Source organism: Salvia miltiorrhiza, chromosome 5 (genome assembly GCF_028751815.1).
Source record: "Salvia miltiorrhiza cultivar Shanhuang (shh) chromosome 5, IMPLAD_Smil_shh, whole genome shotgun sequence".
In the NCBI taxonomy this organism is placed as follows: domain Eukaryota; kingdom Viridiplantae; phylum Streptophyta; class Magnoliopsida; order Lamiales; family Lamiaceae; genus Salvia; species Salvia miltiorrhiza.
Window position 1 is genome coordinate 51160882 of NC_080391.1, and position 18084 is coordinate 51178965.

At 33.1% G+C, this 18084-nt stretch overlaps 2 protein-coding genes and 1 long non-coding RNA gene across 10 annotated transcripts; 1 reads left to right on the top strand and 2 right to left on the bottom strand.

Annotated features, from left to right (window-relative positions):
• Window positions 1–2729: 2729 nt before the first annotated feature.
• On the bottom strand, window positions 2730–7137 carry LOC131024845 (SNF1-related protein kinase catalytic subunit alpha KIN10-like). Of its 7 annotated transcripts, none has more exons than XR_009102002.1 (8): window positions 6931–7131; window positions 6681–6802; window positions 5625–5815; window positions 4890–4967; window positions 4240–4320; window positions 3990–4111; window positions 3104–3426; window positions 2730–3010 (listed from the first exon to the last, which is right to left on the bottom strand). XR_009102002.1 is itself a non-coding variant. In XM_057954379.1 (6 exons), the coding sequence occupies exons 3-6, from the start codon at window positions 5809–5811 to the stop codon at window positions 4092–4094; spliced, it is 366 nt and encodes a 121-aa protein (XP_057810362.1). In that variant the 5' UTR covers window positions 5812–5815; window positions 6681–6802; window positions 6931–7131; the 3' UTR covers window positions 3724–4091. The 7 variants fall into 7 exon arrangements, 1 of the variants encoding a protein (XP_057810362.1); XR_009102001.1 differs by having other exon boundaries at window positions 2730–3015; XR_009101998.1 differs by having other exon boundaries at window positions 2843–3426; window positions 6931–7137.
• Window positions 7138–9944: 2807 nt separating this feature from the next.
• Window positions 9945–12786, top strand: LOC131024847 (uncharacterized). 2 transcript variants are annotated; one of them, XM_057954381.1, is made up of 2 exons: window positions 9945–10148; window positions 11263–12786. In XM_057954381.1, the coding sequence occupies exon 2, from the start codon at window positions 11325–11327 to the stop codon at window positions 11976–11978; it is 654 nt and encodes a 217-aa protein (XP_057810364.1). In that variant the 5' UTR covers window positions 9945–10148; window positions 11263–11324; the 3' UTR covers window positions 11979–12786. The 2 variants fall into 2 exon arrangements, with proteins under 2 accessions (XP_057810364.1, XP_057810363.1); XM_057954380.1 differs by having other exon boundaries at window positions 11311–12786.
• A 429-nt stretch (window positions 12787–13215) lies between these two features.
• On the bottom strand, window positions 13216–16333 carry LOC131024848 (uncharacterized). Its single transcript, XR_009102004.1, has 3 exons — window positions 15180–16333; window positions 14182–14265; window positions 13216–13579 (listed from the first exon to the last, which is right to left on the bottom strand). It is a non-coding gene; the product is annotated as an uncharacterized LOC131024848 (long non-coding RNA).
• Between the last annotated feature and the right edge of the window lie 1751 nt (window positions 16334–18084).

Sequence of the window (18084 nt, forward strand, 5' to 3'; positions counted from 1 at the left end):
CTAATAAGCATAAAATATTTAAAAGATAAAAAATTAACTAATACTCCCTCCGTCCCACCGAAAGTTGTGCACTTCTTTTAGGCACGAGATTTAAGGAGAATAAGATTGTAGTGTAAAAGTGTGTAAATGTGTGTGGGGCCTCATTGTTTGTAGTGTAAAATTATTACCAAAAAAGGAAATGCACCACTTTCGGTGGGATAACCCAAAAAGGAATACGCACCACTTTCAGTAGGACGGAGGGAGTACTTAATTGGGACAACATGAAAAATTATAACAAAAAAATATTTCATATAATCTTAAATAGACGAAAATAAAAAATAAATAAATAAAAAAATTAAAGAAACAATTATTTCTAAAAATAGTAAGGTGATTTTGGCGGAAAACATAATTTACAATTTTTGTAAGTGGTTGAGATATTATATATATATATATATATATAGATTTCGTTCCCAAATCTACTTCATTCTCATCCAAATTCATTTATGTATATCAGCCATCATTTAAAATAGGGATATTTGCCGTAAAATACACGAACTTTCAATAAATTATGGTTTTTCTCATAATCTTTAAAATTTGAAAAAAATATATCATCTTTCGATCTTTTATTTTTATTTTTTCACATGGATATGAAATACCCCAAATAGAAATTGATTTTAGGACTTTTGATTTAGATTTTTTGATACTTAAGCGTGAGGGATTTTTAATTCACATTTATCACTCTCACCATGACCCGCATTTTGACCCAAATTGTGTAAATTACACTATTTTGAGTGCGAGTGCAACCCGATTGTACGATACACATGGTTGTACCAATGACCGTCTCTTTTTTTATTCGGACATTTCAATTCAATGGGTCACTTTTTAAAATAGAAAATCAATACATAGCAAACAATCTTACATAACTCATTATTTATACAATATGCCACTATGGTCTACACATAATTACCACTCTTCTCTTTATTTTATTTTTTTCATTTCTCACTCCTATTTTTTGACAAATATATCCTCAAAAGAGTTACTTACTTTTTAAATTTTATTATAAACTATTCATTTCTTAACATTCATACTCAAGCCTTGTGATCTGTTGAATTGGGACGAATGAAGTCTAAAATATTTCATTTTTATCATATTTAAAACTTTTACATACTATGTTTTATTTTAAATAACTCATTTTATATCTATCATATGATCATATATTATATAGATTCGGTAGATCGAATTAATATTAATTGATTTAGTTTAATTTGATCAAAAAATGACCAAAAAACTTTTTCTCATTAAATGAATTATTTTTCCAATATAATTTGATAAACTAAATAGTTTATTTCTAACACTATTTAATAATATTTTTTCTACATCATTCTCAATTCTAGATTTTTTTGTTTTGATTTTTACAATTTTTAATTTTGAATATCGTATTGGTTTTTTTTTAAAAGATTTTTACAATGCTTGTTACTATCTCTCACATTTATAGATTGACTAATCTAGTAACTTATAGTTTAGCTCAGTTCGTTAGATATAGTTCTCGATCTATGTGTTGGATGCTGATTTTTCGAATTGGCTCAGGATTCAGGAATATTGTAGCTGTCTATAATTCTTGATTATTGCAATAGAACATACATTTTCTATTTAAGCAATTGTGTTGTAACTTCTAATCGTTTGCACATTTTCGATTTAAGCAATTCTTGATTGTTGTTATAGAACAATCATTTTTAATTTACATTCCCTTTGTTTGTAGAAAATAGTCCTTTATATTCCCTTTGTTTGTAGAAAATAGTCTTATAAAATATGAAATATCAAACGTTAAGGGTAGTATGGATAGTATTTTATTAATTGAAGTGTGAGTGAAAAAATATACTCATCTTTGTAGACAACTAGTATGCTCTCCCGTGCGATGCACGGTGAGCGTTGAAATTAAACGATATATTAAAAAAAATAAATATAAATATAAATATTAAATAAAATTAAAATCAAAATATAAGCAAATAAAACATATATTTTAAAATAAAATAAAATAATTAGCATCAATTACCCAATAAAAATTTGAATTTGAATTTGTATAAAGTGTAATGATAATTATAGTTATTAAATATTAAAAGTTATTTGATAATGAAAATGAGCATTTCACCTTATTGATATAGGGTATTACGCATCATAATAAATAAATAAATATTTTCATACACAAACATAAACAAAAAGTCATATTTGAAATTATATTTTAATATATATATATAACTAATTATATATGTCTGCCCTTGCAATGCGCAGTGGACATCTAAATAAAACGACATTTTATATAATCTTAACTTATTCATTTGTAGTTATTTTTGTATAGTTTATATTAGTATATGTAAATTTTGATAGTAACAATATTTTCAAACTAAGTACAACAATTAACAAACTTGAATATTAAGTATAATCTTCATTATATTTTTTTTATTTAAGCATGAATTAAAACTTTTTTGAGGTAAGCATGGATTAAAACATAGTAGCATTAAAATGATTAAAAAAAGTTAAGATCTAAAGAAATACAAACAACATTATATTTTACGATAATATACCACAATATATTGTCTGTAAAGAAAACACATTTCAATTGAAATAATAGAAGCCCACTAAAACCAATTCATTTCTTTTTTTCTGTTTTCTCGGCCCATCATTTATTTTTATTTTGGAAAATTTATAGTACTACTATATTACTAATTTAATGTTTAAAGGAGAACTATTAATTAAATTAATAGTAATAAAGCGATCTATTGCATATATTATAATAAATCCACATCCAAATACTGTAAAACTATGCAGAGAAATGTCGGACCTAGTACTATTTAAACAAAAATTGGTTGGTCTTAAATAGTATAAGCCCATTTGAAGGTTATTGATGATATTTTCAGCAAATGCAAAAAAGACAGGTACATTCAACTTCTTCTTTAGCTGAATTCTCCACCGAATAGCCCTCGTAATCCTCTGAAACTCACATGTGTAAGCCCCCATCTCAATCAAAGCAGCTCTGCCCTTCAATTTTAACATATACAAACCAAATGTAATATTGTAGAAACCAAAGTGGAAAAGAAAATGAGAGAAAAAGAAGTAAAAACTATACCTAATATCTTCCTCCATGCAAACTATCAATCAATCTCAAACAGTTACAAAATAAAAATTATCTTCTCTACATTCGACTGTTGCCTAGCAGCTGGCCAACTAAGTTAGTCACCTGCCAATATTTTGAAGCACCAGGTCAATGCAGTTGTTTTTCCCATATTTAACTCAAGCTTCCTTGTGTACTTGTTCTCGATGAACTTGCCGAAACACTTGTGTGTAAGCTTGTTAAACATATCCACCCTGTATTCCATCTCCTTCTCCATCATCTCAATAATCTATTCTCTTTCATGAGCAGATGGGGCATTGCCGGCAGCCATTAGAGATCTGAGACGGAGATAGTGTGAGAGAAAATAAGATCAAAATCCCTTTAATTACTATTTCAAAATATTGAAGAGGTATCTTCAAATCTTTAATATTAAAGCACATGTAATTTCAACTAAAAAGAATTCAAGATATACTCTTTCTATATATAGATAGACAGTAGTTAAAAGCATCATTTGTCGTAATCTCACAACATCAAAAGCACAAGCAACCGATCTTTCAAGCTTTCACAATCGTTCATTAACTGGCGAAGGTCCACCATTAGCAGTTGAAAGAAATGAAATTCAAGTATATACTAAGTGAAGTTTACGATAGTTATGAAATTGCAAGAAAGAATGAGTCTCAAAGGACTAATCATAGTATCTCAAATATATTTACAAACATTATGCAAGTAGATATTAAGAAGCTAGCCTCATCATCTTCAACTCTTGCCTTGGTAAATGCAAATATTCTTGGAGTAGATTGGCCCAAGCCATGTATATTAACAAATAGAATAAACTCAAATCAAGATTCATCTCCACATGATTAAACTATTGCAAAATTAGATTTATTTAACAATAACTTACCACCCACCAATCATAACTTCAAACATTGTTGCAAATTCTAGCTAGCTATATCTCTGTGTAATTATGAATAAATCAACCCTCTCTTTCTATTAGCTCCTGTAGCTATGGGCAATCTTTTTTTCCTGGTATGAAAAAAGTAACTTCTATTATCAAATGAGAAAAACATTATAGAAAAACATATTAAAATAAATAGCTCCAAGTCCCATATTTTTTCGAAATTCACTCTTATGTAATTGATCCTATAGCACACCTTGAGGGGTGCGGAGTAAGCATGCAATGCCCTCGGTTCGATCGCCTACAAACACCAACAATGTTTGAATTGGGCTATAGTCTGCAATCATAAATACGTATGTTATTAATTGGAGGTGCAAAGATATGAAAAATAAGAACATCCTACAAATGATATTTCATCTGCTTGTTCAGCAATATTTCCAACATGACATATTTTCTTGGATTTTTCAAAGAGCTTAGCTGATCTTGGATTCAAACACAAATGTTGCCAGTAATGCAAGAAATTTGTCAACTAATGTAAGAAAATACATACTCAAGTAAATCAGAAATACAAACTAAGATAATGGCTTCACAAATATGATCTAAGAATTGACAAATATGATGTTGAATGTGAGAACTTTAGTGTCAAAAATTTAAAATCAGAAAGACCTCAATCCATGATGTGTATAAATACCTTTATTTACACTTTCAGAACATATGACAGCTTAACTTGCCACATATAGAATGAAAATTTTGATAAATAATCAAAAAAATATGTTATGGGATTGTATCAATTACATCAAATTGTTTGGACAAACTGAATAAGAAAAATCATCAGATTCAACAAAATAAAAGATGATTATGTGTTGGAAAATATTAACACCAGTTCACTTGGAAGATATAACTTACGACAATTGATATCTTTATCAATGGTCTTCCACTTCAATCCCCTATGCTCCACTCTTGTAAAGATATGTAAATCGCCATCTGTACATATTTCAATTGACCATAAAATAGTAGTTCCAAATTCTCATAGGTAAACATTACACCACACATTTCACATTAAAAAATTAATTCTGAATGCTTTAGCAGGCATGATAAATTGCAATTGTTTCGACCGAAATTCACAAGCAAATATACGAAGCCACAATTATAAATCAAATCGTAAGATGTAAGAAAGCCAAGAAAGTCCTCTCCATATACATGTAGCAGAAATCAAAATCTTAATTCTAAAAACAAATTGCGGGATATAAGCATCGGTGTGCGAAATTCTTCCAACCTCACCAAGGAACCCTTCCAACCAGATTAGAACCATCGAGAATAGTCGTTAAACAGTGCTTCAAATTCGAAAACAATTGCAGAAAAAATGAATAGCAGTTGGAGAATCGATATGCTTAAGAGAAATAGTAGTCGTTCCAAATATATTGTGACAGAACCGTGAGAAAAGAGAGAGATAAAATCGGTGAGATAACCGTCTTAGTGTGGGAGAGAGAAAATTGGTGTAGCTAGAAAAAGTGCGAGAGATAATTTTTGTGGGGAAAAGTTAACTGCTGAAAACATATGGTTTACAAAGGGGAGGAATAACAGCACAAAGACAGGAGCCGCACACTATAATAAACAGATAGTGAATATGGTTTGCCTAACCATTTTCTTCCATATCCATATTCTTTATCTTCTTACGATTTAGAATCTTGACAGCAACTTTGTGCCCTGTCAATGCATGTTCAGCAATTTTAACTTTGCCAAATGAACCAATCCCAAGAGTCTTCCCAAGTTTGTAGTTCCGTAAGAAAGAATCCACATTGTTGCCATCTTGGTTTAATCCATCCATAATCCTAAAATGACACAAGTTCAGATATTTGAAGCAGTGTGTATAGATAAAGCCATGCATACGACCTTAATTCATAAACCACGTCTCAAGAAAGCAACAACTATGTTAAGATTGATAGCAGCAAGTAACTATCCTTAATAACATTACTATGGGCAAAGAAATCAAGCAAAATTGGCAATAGAAAGAGACGTCACAATAAACCATTAAGTAAATTCATGTGTCCAGAATCCATCTCCTTGATAGCAAAAATTACAAATTATAAGCACATAAGAATCAATCATTAGAGGTATATATGGACACTTCAAGGAGCAGAATACATATGTAAAACACTATTCTTTCAACTTTATGTTCTAAAATCATTAAAACATTAGTCCAACAGTTATGTGTGAAGAGTGAAACACCACTAAAAAGAGCACTAAAATAAAAGAGATAATATAATCCTTGAACCATAGCTGCCACTGCACCAGAGAAATACACGAACATGGCACCCTTACAATCGACGAATCCGCCACACATGGAGGGCTGCATCAGCCGAAGTTCTACGTTGCAGTATTTCAAGATGATAAACATTGAACCACCATGTTTGATGTTGGTTGTTTTCAAACCAAAATCTGATCTTGATTTTAAAAACCCAATTTCAAAATTTCAATTTAAATTTTAATAACACACGAAAATATTGAAATTGAAATTAGTACCAGCACTTTTAGAAACACTTCTCTAATTTTCTGATGCAGTGGCCCTCAATGTCTGTACAGACACACACTCACATGTGAATTCAAATATGTTGAATAAGAGATTAAGAATAGAAACAGAGAAAGAGAGCGAGCGAGAGAGAGAGAGAGGAAGAAACTGATTGGTTTTGCTTTTACCATTTTGGGCGACGTTGGTCTGAGGCGGCGGCGTTAGGGCGGCGACTGACGACCGAGAAATGGCGACCGAGTTTTCGATTGAGTTTGGTGAGCGATGGAACAGCGAGGAGCGGTTACGGAATCTGGAAAAAAGTTGACGAAAGGGGTTTCAGAAATTAGGAATTTTTCTTTAAAATCATGGGAGAAGAATCAAATCATAAAGAATAGAAACAGAGAGAGAGATGAAGAAACTAATTGGTTTTGCTTTTACCATTTTGGGCAATGTTGGTATGAGGCGGTGGCGCTAGGGCGACAGTTGAAGAACCGAGAAACGACGGCCGAATCTTCGATTAAGTTTGGTGAGCAATGGATCGGCGAGAAGCGGTTATGGAATCCGAAATAGAAGAGAGTTGATGAAAAGAGTTTCAGATGTTGAGTTGTGGGAGAAAAGAATCCAATCGTGCTTAATAAGAATTAGTGCTCGTTTGGTTCAAGTAGAGGAATGGAAAGAGAATGGAATCAAATAAAGGAGTGGAATGGTAACAATAACCATTACTTTTATTGAGTGTTTGGTTTAACAATGGAAATGAATCATTAGTAAGGGAATCCCTTTCTTTTGTTTCCCCTCTATTTTGAGGGGTAACAAATTGGGTGATTGGGTTACCCTTGAGTAAGGGTAATGATTATCTCATTACCCAAACCAAACAACAAGTAATGGATTCAATTACTTGATTCCCTTTCCAACCTCTAAAAACACCCAACCAAACGTGGGCTTAGAGAGAACGTGTGAGAGATAAAATATGGCACTAAAATTTTGCCGTCAAACTGGTGTTTTATATAATATATAGATATGTGATAGAAAAAAATAAATAAGTTGATATTTGAAAGATAATAATATAATATTATAGGATTGTGTTTATAAATAAAAAATGACTATTTTTGTTAATGTATTAGAATGACGGAGTGAACTATTTTATAGCAGACTGTAGCCACACGAATTTCAATTGGTGATAAAGGTGTTGTGAGTCAGTCCACTGGTGATAAAGTGTAGTAAATATAGAATATAAAAGGGGTTATTGCCGAAAAATACATGTAGTTTGTCAATTTTCTGGTTTATAACATGACTTTATAATTTGACCAAAAAATACATCAATTTTCAATTTAATTGCAATTATAACATGACTTTATAGTCTGACAAGAAAATTCACCAAGTTTCAATTTATTCTCAATTATTACATGACCTTATTTAGATTATTTTTCATCATAGATGTATTAATATTTATTGTATTTAGATTAAATTGTTATGTATAAAATATTGTTAATTAATTGATTAATTTTTATAAAACATATATATATATATATATATATATATCAAGATATTATATTGATGGTTTAAATATATATATATATATATATATATATATACATCTATATATATCTACATTTACAACACACAAATGCGCGCGCGCGCCCACACACACACACATATATATATATATATATATATATATATATTTAATTTTAATATTCTAATAATATATTACATATATAATAAGTATTTATTTATTTAAATTATGAAATTATAAAATATTAGGACCAATAAATAATTTAGGTACATATATAATAGAAACTATGTTAAAAAGTAAATAATATTATATATTATTTACATATAGATGTATATTTATCAAATATATATGTGTGTGTGTGTATATATATATAGTATATTGTGAGATGAAAATAAAATTAAAAATATTTAATATATTAAACTTTGATATTATTATGCTACTAAATTAATTACAAGGTCATGTTATAATTGAGAATAAATTGAAATTTGGTGTATTTTCTTGTCAGACTATAAAGTCATGTTATAATTGAGATTAAATTGAAAATTGATGTATTTTCTGGTCAAATTATAAAGTCATGTTATAAACCAGAAAATTGACAAACTACATGTATTTTATGGCAATAACCCCAATATAAAATGATAAAGGTGTTTTAAGGTGAGTCCATTAGTGACAAAGGATAGTAAATATAGAAAAAGAAAAAGAGTAAAAAAGTACAAAAAGCAGAATATGACTTTAATTTGTGGACGGAGGGAGTATTCAAGAGCTCAAGAGTTGAACATAAATTCTCTACGAATTCTCTCCAACATTCAAGGCGTTCTTCAAGGTGTTCTGACGAAGTTTTTCGGTGGAATCTTCTTAAAGTTGGCGTTGATCCGGAAACAAGGCGAGAGTCATCCTCCACGTAGGCATTATAAAGCTCGAAGCTCGATGCATACTTTGGACGCAAGGCGAAGCCCTCCACATCGGTGTATACTTTGGAAGCAAGACGTAAGTCATCCACGTCGGCATATACTTTGGAATTAAAGATCAAGTCAAGCTCAACATATACTTGGGAAACAAGACGAAGTCCTCCATGTCAACGTTATAAAGCTCAAAGCTCAACGTATACTTAGAAACACGACAAAGTTCTCCATGTCAACGTCATAAAGCTCAAAGATCAAGTCCAAGAAGATCAGATGCATATTCTTCCAACAAATTTGAAGGACTACTCAAAGATTATCCAATAATTAACTTGAAGAGAAAAATCAAAGGATCAAACCGAGATAGCGACCCGCACAAATACATTTGATCTACAAATATTAAAATTGTACGCAATTTTATATTTATTAAATTAAATATATAAATTTGTGTTTACACAGACGAAAGTGGGAGTATTTTTTTTTTTTTAATATTGGAATCAATTTTTTCAGTGACTATCTTTGACAATAATACCTATATAAAATAACATTTCTATCCTTCCAACTCAACAAAATATTCACCTTTCTAATTGGTTGAGCGGTTCAAATTAATATCGTTTAATTTAATTTGATCAAAGAAATAATTTATTTTTTCAATCTAATTTTGTCAAATCATTTCCGACACTATCTAATAAATTATTTTCTACATTCGTTTTGAATCCTAGGTTTTTAATTTTTAATTTTCTAAATTATTTAAGTTTGAATCCCACCATTTTTCTCTTGAGACTTTATCAATGCAAGACTTATACAAGAGGACCATATGAATTCTTTCAAATGACTCGTGCGTGTAGCTATTGCATGTTTCGTGTATTTATGTAAAATTAATTTCAAAACTTAGTAAAATACTCAAACAGGAAATATAGTTTGAGAATTGCATTAAATAAAAGATGCAGCAAATAGGTGCGCCTATAAACAGCTTTTGTGGCAATTGGGCCGAGTGAGACCATTTTACTTATATAGTGGATTTTGGATTATTATTTTTTGAATTCACATTTATACTTTCCGTAGCCCTAGTTACCCACCATTCCTCTTTCTTTCTTTTTCTCTTCTCTTTCTTCCTTTCTCTCTTTGTGTTTGTAACACCTCATTTCGCTACATTGTCTGCGAAAAATGTTTGGAATCCAAAAGATCGGTGTGGCAACTGTTGTTGAAGAAGATAATTCGGCATGTGCGGCATTGGAAATAAGGTAACTTTAAGACTTTTTTTTCTAATCAAATAATACTTCAACTGTTCACAAAAAATATACTAAATTCAATATAGTATGAGTTTTGATTAAGGATGGCAGTGGATCTTGGACCCGGTCCAGATTCAACCCGTGGATCCGTTTTATTTAGTATGTATTTTTTATATTTTATATTTAGTTTACTAATAATATTAACTAAATTAAAAATAATAAATAAATTATATTCAAAAGAATAAAAACTAAAAGTAATTAGATAAAAGTATTTTGTGTTATATTTTTCATGATGGAAATTAGATGTTGTTGATTTTGTGAATTTTTTTTAATTTAATTTAAAAATAGTAGATCCATGGATCTGGACCCGTGGACCCGCGGATCTGACGGATTTGGATTTGGATCCGGATCCAAAATTTTCAGATCCACGAATATGGATTTGGATCTGGTATATGAAAACGGATCTGAATCTGATATTGGCTAGACCCGGTCCAGATTCGGCCCGTTGCCATCCCTAGTTTTGATAAAATAGTTGAGTGGATTGAGGATCCCATTTTGTTATGATTGGAAAATTTACCAAAAATAAAATGGATATATTTTATGTGGGTGAATGAAAATGTACTAAAATAATCGTATACTAAGTAATGTAAACAAAAAATTTGTCATTGTTTAACTAGTGTAATAAATGACCCTAATATATCGTTTAGTTTGTAACGTAAACGAGTAATTTTTAATTTATTTAACTTAAATAAATTAAAAATTACTCGTTTACGTTACATACTAAACGAAATATTTGTGTTGTTTATTACAATAGTTAAATAGTAACAAGTTTTTTGCTTACATTACTTAGTAAACGAGTACTTTAGTACATTAGTTAAACGATATGTTCGGGTTGTTTATTGGGTGTTTTTAGTGCTCCTAATAACTGCTGGCTATTAATTATTACAAAATAATTATATGCTTTAATCTTAATATACCAATTAATGTTGGAAAATAATTATATGCTTTAATCTTAATATACCAATTGCCGGGGAAAATTGGCTATTATTATTACAAAATAATTAATATACCAATTAACAATGAAAATTTTTTCTAAGTGTTGGAAGCATTTTTCTATTTTCAACAGGGGTTTATGCGCAATTATTGAAACACTAACATGGGGGTTATTCTCCAGATGAAGACTACGAGATGGAGGCGTGCTCCGATTCCGCCTCGGAATCGTTCGCCGATTCAGAAGCTTCCTCCGCCAAACTAGGAGATGATGCCACTGCCCAAAAGTTCCCCGTAGAGTTCTCGGACCCCACTGAAATCGAGGAACTACTCAACTTTCTCGACGAGGCATTGTGCAAAGCAGTCAACATACGTCGACGAAAGAATTTTCTCACAGGTAAAACCCTAGACCTTGCCTCTATTGAGCGTCTAGGTGTCAAGGACCGTTTTGTCGCATATTTTGAACGAATTGGTTGGTCGTGGTTGCTTTGTGAGTCGTCGCATCCGGTATATCAAGAACTTGCTTTAGAATTTTTCTCTACGTTCAAATTTGTTGATACCGCTGATCTGGATAAGAAATGCATTTCATTTCGACTTTTCAACATGCATCATGATCTGTCTTTAAGTGAATGGTCGGTCAAGTTGGGAATTTGTACGTTGGAGGAGGTTGTAGAGCATGATTTTAGGGCTGCATATTGTGGTTTGGATACTGTGGAGTCAGATGTGGGGAATGCGGGGCGGTCATGGGCCTTACTTGCTCGGTCGGGAGCATCGCCGTTCGATGCGTCCCGGTCATCTGTATGCGAGGTAGTAGATCCGGTGTTGAGGATGTCACCTTTTTCTGTGTTATAACTTGACTGGTCGGTCGACTAGTTTTTCCAAAGTTAGTGGTGTCGATTTGTTCTTTTTGAGATGCATGCATGAGGGACTGAAGGTAAATCTAGGCTATTGGATAGCGTCGAGCATGCATCATATAAGCACGCACCCTACACGCCACCTCACTCTATGCCATTTTCTGGGTACATTCATTGCACGTAACCTTGATCTTACTGCTCATTCCTCTATGACTCTGTGCAAGGGACCAACCCGTTTTGATCTTGACATCCTGGCCACCGCCCGAGTTTTTTTACTTTAACTCGAATGGCGAGCCTCGCTTTTATGAGCCGGGGGAGAACCCCCCGAGCATTGGTGTCCCTGCAGTTCCAGCTTCGCTAGAGGCTTTGACTTTGGATATACAGAGCTTGAGGGATGAGTTCGGGCAGTTTAGAGCCGAGGTGACGCAACAGTTGGCGCGGATGGACGGGCACGTGGCAGCCCTGCAGGAGAGCATCGCCAACTTGAGCGCCACGATCAGACAGGAGCTGCGGCGGCAGCGCGCTCGGTGATTCCCTTCCTTTTTCTGTTCTTTTTTTATTGTTCTTGTGTTGTTTTTTTTTCTGTTTTGTGTGTTGTTCTGTGTTTTCGTTGTCCCTTACTTATACTTTATTTTGTTTGCTTGAGGGCAAGCAAAATCTAAGTGTGAGGGGGCGTCTTTGAGTATTTGTTTTGTTGAGTCAGTTTATGTTGAGTTTTGCGAGTCTTCTGGCCAAGTAATTGATAAGTTCAGTTGTCGGAACATGCTGTTAGATTTGAATATGTGTGATAACTTGATCTTTTTCTACTTAAGAATTGTGAACTTGTGATTGACAGTGTGTGTTTTTATTAAATGATGTCTGGAATGACAAAATAAGGGCGATGAGTGAATCTAAACTACACATAAGTGAGGTATTGAGCCTATTTGGTGGACGTCGCTAACCACCAAATAATTCCTGCGGAATTACCAAAATAAATTAATATATTGGTAAGCAGGGTCGATCCCACAGAGAGCAGTTAAAATTCATTCAAATCCCTAAATCTATAAAAAACGGTGATGCCACCACGCCTTAATTTTAAAATGAGTTAATTAAACTAAAAATGCAGAATTAAATCAAATAAAATACGCTTGAAGTAAATATATGAAAAGGGTAATTCGGTTCAAATAAATCCACTCTAATTCAACTCTGATCCTTGACGCAATAATTGTCACAGCCCGCCCTAACTAAGGATAGTTAAGCCGAGTGATCTACGACTAGGGATGGGGTTAAAGAAGAAGGGGAAGAAAAGGGGCGTCATTTATAGCCGTAAAACTTACTCATCTTAATAAAACTCGTCATTTTTATTCATGAATACTCAATTGAAAAATAGTCTATGAAAGACAGCATAAAACTTAATTAATATCATTAATCAAGTTATACATCATATGAAACCATTCTCTTAAGACTCAAAGTATGACATAACATACTATAACATCAACAACATCTTGCAGCGGAAAGTAGCTAGACATATGTATGAAGACATATTCTAGACAGGTTAACTATTTATTAACAACCCTGGAGACTCCGCTCATTGCAGCACCATCATCACATCAGCTCAACCTGCACATTTAGAAAACATATGCAGGGCTGAGTACAAAAGCACTCAGTGGGCACGTATGCCTAGGTATAAAAATACATGCTTCAAAACTGTAAATTGTCATGCCATCATAAACAGTACAGCAAGGGAGTTTTTCGCTAAAAAGGCCCAAGCTTACTAAGTTCATTTGTGATTCTTAAAGTACGTCTGCAGACTAAGTTCTCTTGTAATCTATCATATCTGGAACTGTGTGCCGGAGAGGTGGCCACCTCTCACGGTCACTTGACCGGCCAACCCGCTAGATGACTCACGGTCACTGGTGTACACTAGTCCTGGCAGGATAGCTATCAACTGCTCAGGACCCGAATTCGATTGCATCATTGGCAAAGCCAAAGCAGATAGATATCATACTAAAATTTAAACATTTTATGGCAAGACAATACTTGAAATAACTTTAACTCAAAGATTTTGTCATGAAATAACTTGCTTGAACGTAACATTTAAACTCATTTGATATATATATGAAACTGAAATTAACAGTTAGATCATCTCATGCATTCATTCGTATAAGAGGCCTACGACACGCAGGGGATCTCTATATACGTATAGTAAAAGTAATGCCCACCTGATTGCAGTGTTTTGCTACTTAAGACAATGATTCTCTTTCCTTAGCGCGATAGGTTACTCAGACGCTTTTGTTTATTTGAACCTTTGATAACACGAAAACATGTGTTCGAGTGAATAATAGAAAAGATAACAACAAATGCAGTGAATCACTATTCACTCATTTCTCTAACTACCCATATTTCCTTAAACAACTATATCTAACTCATATACAATCGTTCTTCCTTTATCAAAATATTTCATGTACCTTTGAGGATGTAGGAAATTCCATTTTATATTATTCATTTATTTATCTATTATAAATAAAGAATAATTCTATAAACATAAAACGTTTTCCTTTTCCCCATTTAATAATGCCAATCACCAATATATATATATATACATCAATAGCTCATTTATAATCTAAAAGTGATATTTTATCAACAATAAAACTTTAAAATCCTTAATAGGAATTATTTTGAATCATTTCCATCTCAACAAAACTGTATAGATTCAACTTCAACTAATAAACTGCTTTTACTCCGAACTCGTATGGAGTCGAATTTTATATCAATAGAAACCTCTTTGAGTCTAGTTTAATTGAAAAAAAAGTATGTTGAAAAACTCCAAGTAGTTTAAGAGATATAGCGATTTTCCCATCGCCTACCAGATTCGGCAGTTTCTGCCAACTGAAAGTCCAGATTTTTGAAAAAATAGAAAACGTTACCTGAATGAGCTCAAATTTTATATGTAGATAGCTAACACATATATCTTCATACAATAAAAATTTTAGAGCTAAATATCAACATATGGTTACTGAAATAATTACCCTAATCATCTGCCTCACGACAGTTTCAGCAGATACTGGCAGTAGACTTCTCAAATTTTAAAAGGGTAGTAAACGAAGTTCAAATAACATGAAACTTTGAACAAATATTCACCACACTCCCATCTATACCCCAGAAATTTCCCATAATATAATAGAAACGGGAATGCATCGAAATAAGGGCGTCAACTTACCCTTGTCCAAGTGAGCACTAATGGAAGTTGTCCGTCGGGGGTTTTCCGGTCGTCGTTCCGCGATGGTGTTTAGCCGCGAAGGTCTACTACTTAGTTTTCCTCGTGCGAGGTAGATCAGGCTACACAACGGTGGTTTCTCGATCCTTTTTCGTCATAAGGATAGTGAGAAACGAAGGCCGTAAGTTGGCCGGTGGCTAAGTCGGGAATTCGACGTTGGCCGCCGAAGGATATTGCGGCCTTTGGTCAGGAAAATATAGAGAAGGCTTCGGCATTTCGATTGTTGGGTTTGGTAGCCTGAAGATGGAGGAACGAGTACACGTTCTCGGTTCAGAGCCTAGTGGCCGGTCGGCGAAGAAACAGCCCGGCGAAGGGAGCTCACTTGAGCTCTTGCAAGTAAGAAATTTAAAAAAAATTCTTCTAAACTCTCTCTTGCCTCACACCTCTTGCTGCACTTCTATTTAACAAAGGGAGAAAAAAAATACAGTGTTTACAACACTCACAACACTCAACTCACAACCCGTTATACCCCGAGAAAATTTCTATCTAATTTTCTCACACCAAAAGCTTCTAACTAAGCTTTTGTCTCAAACCCTCAAACTCTCGTATTTGAGATTTTACTTCAACTTACTCTTGCTCTCTCTAACAGAAAGAAGTATTTTCTGCTTTGGTGTGTTTTTAAACTGCTGCGAATCCTAGCAATTTATAGGCAAAACTGGAATAGTGTTACTGTAGCAAAGGTTGAAAAAATCATGTAGCAAAACTGGAATACGTGAAAGTCCAAAGCAGCCAAAATTTTCTGCAAACCACCAACTTTTTTTTGACAAATTGTTAGCACCAACATTTTGACTAACAAGGGAATAGTGTAGGAATTGATGTGTTGGATGAAAAATCGAGACATACGTGTAGTGCCGTGATCTAGTTTCTCCTAGTTCCTGTAATAATTCTCCAATTCTCGTTTAATAAATACTCGTCGTATTTATATAAATTAAATCCTCAATCTTGAGATTTAATACGTGAAAGTCGAAATTAATTCGCGACTTAGTACTAAACATATAAAGCGTGAAATAATAAAATTATTATTAACATAAACTCGAGTTATAATTCTAGCAATTCGATTTAAATAACACGATTTATGAAATCGGTTATAAATCTAAAATTTCTAATACTATTGATTAAATCAATCAACTGGTAATGCAAGGTCTCAAACATGTAGCTAAACCAATAATTTAATTATTGGTTTGATTCATGATTGAATATTAAATCGCAGCTCTGTATCTCTTATACAGACTTTTGCTGAAATAATATTATCTGAATAAAATAGTCACAATAAATAATTAAAAGAATTTTATAACTAATGCACATGTTTAATCTAATATATATTTAAAAGAGCGGGGCATTACATACTACCCCCCTTAAAATAAATTTCGTCCCGAAATTTGCATACCTGGTATTCTAGCTTGTGATACTAGTCATTCGTTTCATTCATCTCTTTTGTAGCCTTTTCCATCCTGTGATGGTTCCACTACATGACGAGAACAATATTATTGCCTCGTAACACTTGAACCTTGCAATCTAGTCACTAAACTGATTTCTCTTAAGCCCTGAGCTTGGACTATCTCATCTTTCTTAATCACATACTTTCTTAACTGCGAGACGTAATATTCAGTGTATACATCCAAAATCCTCCACTAACCATTAGTGCACTATTCCTGACTTTCGTGAATCCTTTCGTTTTTATTATTCTTGAGGCGAGACACATTTTCTCACCAATATCCATTTTCATTTCGTGCTTTCATAATCCTTTCTTGCAATTCACACTTAACTATTGATGCAACTACACAGCTTGATATTGTCTCCGGATGGTGAACAATTACTAAACCGAATGAGGCAATCACCAATCAGTACTTCATATTTAGTGGTGAAACATCTTATCTTAATTTCCAATTGATGGTACCATCATAAATCTTCACTAATTCGAATCGTCTCTGTTGTCTTACATTGAAATTTCTTTGCTCGAAAAAGCACTTCAAATTCTTGTCAGCTATAAGGACCTCACACTTAACTCCGTAGAGATAGTATCTCCAAATTTCCAACACGTGCACAACCACAACGAGTTCTAAGTCATAAGTCAAGTAATTCAACTTTGGGGCTAATGAGACATAGTGCTCAAGTTCTCTGAAGTTTAAAACAAATACTTGCTTCCTATTGATGGAGCTTTTGACACTTTAGCCGAAGCAATCACCCTTCTAGTGTGAGGTTGTTGGCTTTGAGGTTGGGTTGGATCTTAAGTCTTATTCTAAAGTTCTTTTTCTATTCTCGAATTTTTCTGTTGTTTTCTTCATTCCATTTTCTTTCCTTCACCACATCTTGAGGTGGTGTATATCCAGATTGTGTCGGAGTCTTCCCATTCTCCCTTGGTAGCAGTGATTCGATGGTGAGAGTCTTGCTCGTTGGTTGCTCCTACATAATATTTCTTTGGCTTGGTAGGGGAATTGAATATCTCATGACGCCATTCGTTTGCGAACTCCTTCACGCATTTCTCATAAGTGTCCACCACATTTGGAGCACGTCCTGACATTTTGTTGAAAATCCTATCATACTAGTTATATGCCCTGGTTCTCCACTTGGGATTCCAGAAGTTGCTTTGTTTCTACCGACTATCGGTCAAAAGATAGGTTGATGTTTAGTGTATCTTTCTAACTGTGAGAATATCACCTTCTAGTACTTCGAGAATTGACAGCAAACTAAGTCATTCTAGTCATTACTGTGCTTATCGTGGTAAAATAAGATCTTATTGTGACAACTACATAGTGTGAGTCTATACATTGGGATGACGCCCTACTCAGGATCAAAATCCTAATTGACAATCACCGAGATCTTAGTTATATGGGCTGACCAGACCCAG